The sequence below is a fragment of the Etheostoma spectabile genome, chromosome 18, assembly GCF_008692095.1.
Source record: "Etheostoma spectabile isolate EspeVRDwgs_2016 chromosome 18, UIUC_Espe_1.0, whole genome shotgun sequence".
Lineage (NCBI taxonomy): Eukaryota > Metazoa > Chordata > Actinopteri > Perciformes > Percidae > Etheostoma > Etheostoma spectabile.
This window is the reverse complement of record NC_045750.1, coordinates 4,667,340-4,669,911: the sequence shown is the minus strand read 5'-3', so window position 1 is coordinate 4,669,911 and position 2,572 is coordinate 4,667,340. Positions and strand designations below refer to the sequence as shown.

General features: G+C 48.8%; 1 protein-coding gene across 1 annotated transcript; it reads left to right on the top strand.

Annotated features, from left to right (window-relative positions):
* Positions 1-282: 282 nt before the first annotated feature.
* LOC116706799 (5-hydroxytryptamine receptor 1B-like) lies at positions 283-2,342 on the top strand. The gene is given in 2 exon segments (XM_032543822.1): positions 283-694; positions 697-2,342. Coding segments are annotated over 2 exon segments (1,194 nt in total). The 5' UTR covers positions 283-667; the 3' UTR covers positions 1,864-2,342.
* Positions 2,343-2,572: the final 230 nt, after the last annotated feature.

Genomic DNA, 2,572 nt, shown 5'->3' with positions numbered 1-2,572 from the left:
ATAGAGAAAGAGACAGAAAAAGAGAGCGAGGGAGAGAGAGCGACGGAGAAAGAGAGGGAGAGAGACAGAAAAAGAGAGGAAGAGAGAGAAAGAGCGAGAGGGAGAGAAGATTCATCACAGAAATCAAAAACAAACAAGACAAAAAAACTAAAAAATATATATTTAAAAAATTAAAAAAAGAGGAAGAGAGAGAGGAAGAGAGAGGGAGAGAGAAGAGAGAGAGAGAGAGAGAGAGAGAGAGACAGGGAGGAGGAGAGAGGCAGTATAAAAGCAGGAGTCAGACTTGAGCAGCTCTGAACTTGTGAGCAGACACTGAACGGATTAAAAACCAGAGACAAAGTGTTCATGAATCGTTCCTCTGAACTCTGGATGATGTGGGAAATGATTTCAATACCTCAGAAGAAGATCCGCTGATGATGGAGAGCCATTTCATTTTCATTACCTGGATGTGTATGTGGAGGAAATGGGTGTGAAAAGGCTGCGGGTGAAGTGAGAAAGATGAAGAGGAGGAGGCAGAAATGTGTCTCTGTGGAAACACCTGTCGTCTGACTGCTGCTGGAAATGGAGCCGCTTTTATTTGGGTGCATACAAAAAGGATGAGCAGCGCGCGTGATGGATGAATGTCTGAGGGACTTGAGGCTGATCTCCAGGCTTCCCTTCGCGCTCAATGACAGGGGGATCTGACGGCGGAAAGGTATGGGAGGGATGGAGAATGCCAGTGCGCTCAAACCAACGCCTGTCAGCTATGGAGAGCTGTTGAACGTCTCCACAAACTATATCTGGGCCAATTTCACCTCGAAAGAGGAGGAGAGGGACAGCAACTTGGCTTTCCAGGCGGGACTAGGCGCGACTTTGACGCTCATAACTTTGGCCACCACGCTTTCAAACGCGTTCGTCATCGCCACCATTTACCAGTCCCGAAAACTACACACCCCGGCGAACTTTCTGATCGCCTCCCTGGCGGTCACGGACCTCCTGGTGTCCATTTTGGTGATGCCCATCAGCGCGCTGTACACGGTCAGCCAAACGTGGACTTTGGGGCAGGTGATGTGCGACATCTGGCTGTCCTCGGATATAACCTGCTGCACCGCGTCCATCCTGCACCTGTGCGTAATTGCGCTGGACCGCTACTGGGCCATTACGGACGCCGTGGAGTACTCCAAAAAGCGCACGATGGGGCGCGCCGCCGGGATGATCGCCACCGCCTGGGTGATCGCCATCTCCATCTCGCTGCCGCCGTTCTTCTGGCGCCAGGTGAAGGCGGAGGAGATGACGAGCTGCAACGTGAACACGGACCACATTTTCTACACCATCTACTCCACGTTCGGCGCGTTCTACATCCCCACGCTGCTGCTCATCGCGCTGTACGGGCGGATCTACGTGGAGGCGCGCAAGCGCATCCTGAAGCAGGCGCACAAGAAGCCGGGGAAGAGGCTCACCTCCGCGCATCTTATCACCGACTCCCCCGGGTCCGTGGCGTCCACGACCTCGCTCAACTACGGCACGAACGACGCCTCCTCCTCGTGCGACGCTGCGTCGTGCCAAGTGCACGCGAACCAAGTCAAAGTGACCGTGTCCGACGCGCTGCTGGAGAAGAAGCGCATCTCCGCCGCAAGGGAGAGGAAAGCGACCAAAACTTTGGGAATAATCCTGGGAGCCTACATCATATGCTGGCTGCCGTTTTTCATTTACACCCTCCTCGTGCCTGTGTGCGAGGCCTGCTTCCACCCGGAGCTATTTGACATTTTCACGTGGCTGGGTTACCTCAACTCTTTAATCAACCCCATCATCTACACCATGTCCAACGAGGACTTCAAGCAGGCTTTCCACAAACTGATACGGTTTAGATGCTGCAGGGCGTGAAGGACAGTTAGCAGATATAATAATGTCCTCTCACAGGGGCGGAGCCGGGGGGCTTCTGGGGCCACAGCCCCCAATGTTTTTCAAAGGCCCCTAATCATTTAGCCAGTTTAACATTAAGGTTTGTTTTCACTAGCCTTCCTCAAAATGTTTGCCCGAAATCAATTTTTAGGGGGCCCCTAAAAAAAAAAAATTTGAGAAAAAAAGATGTTTGAAACAATGTCGAAAAAAGGGTCGAAAGAACTCACCGAAAAAAGTGTCAAATGTTGAAAAAAGCACAGAGAAAGTCAAAAGGCTGAAAAAAAAAAACCTTAAAAAAAAAAAGGTTGAAAAAAAGTGCCAAGCCCAGAACGGCTGAGGCAGGGTTCAACGTCAAGGTTTTCTTTTCCCTTATCCGGTCTGGTAAGTGAAAAAAAATTCTACTTGGCTAATATGAACTTTCACAAATACTTATAAGATTTAGTTTTTTGGAAGAAAAGAAATACAACGTAGAAAAAAAAAAACGTTTGAAAAAACGTCAAAAGCATGGAAAAAGAACACAGAAAGAAGCATTTTAAAAAAACATGTCATGTGTCGGGAAAAAAAAAGGGTCAAAAAACGTAAAAATGTTCAGAAAAACAGCGTCAAGCACCAACTCACTTCTGGATTGGCCAACGGCTCATTCAAATAAAATCACCCAACAAACGTAATCAATATGATGATGTCCGAACGG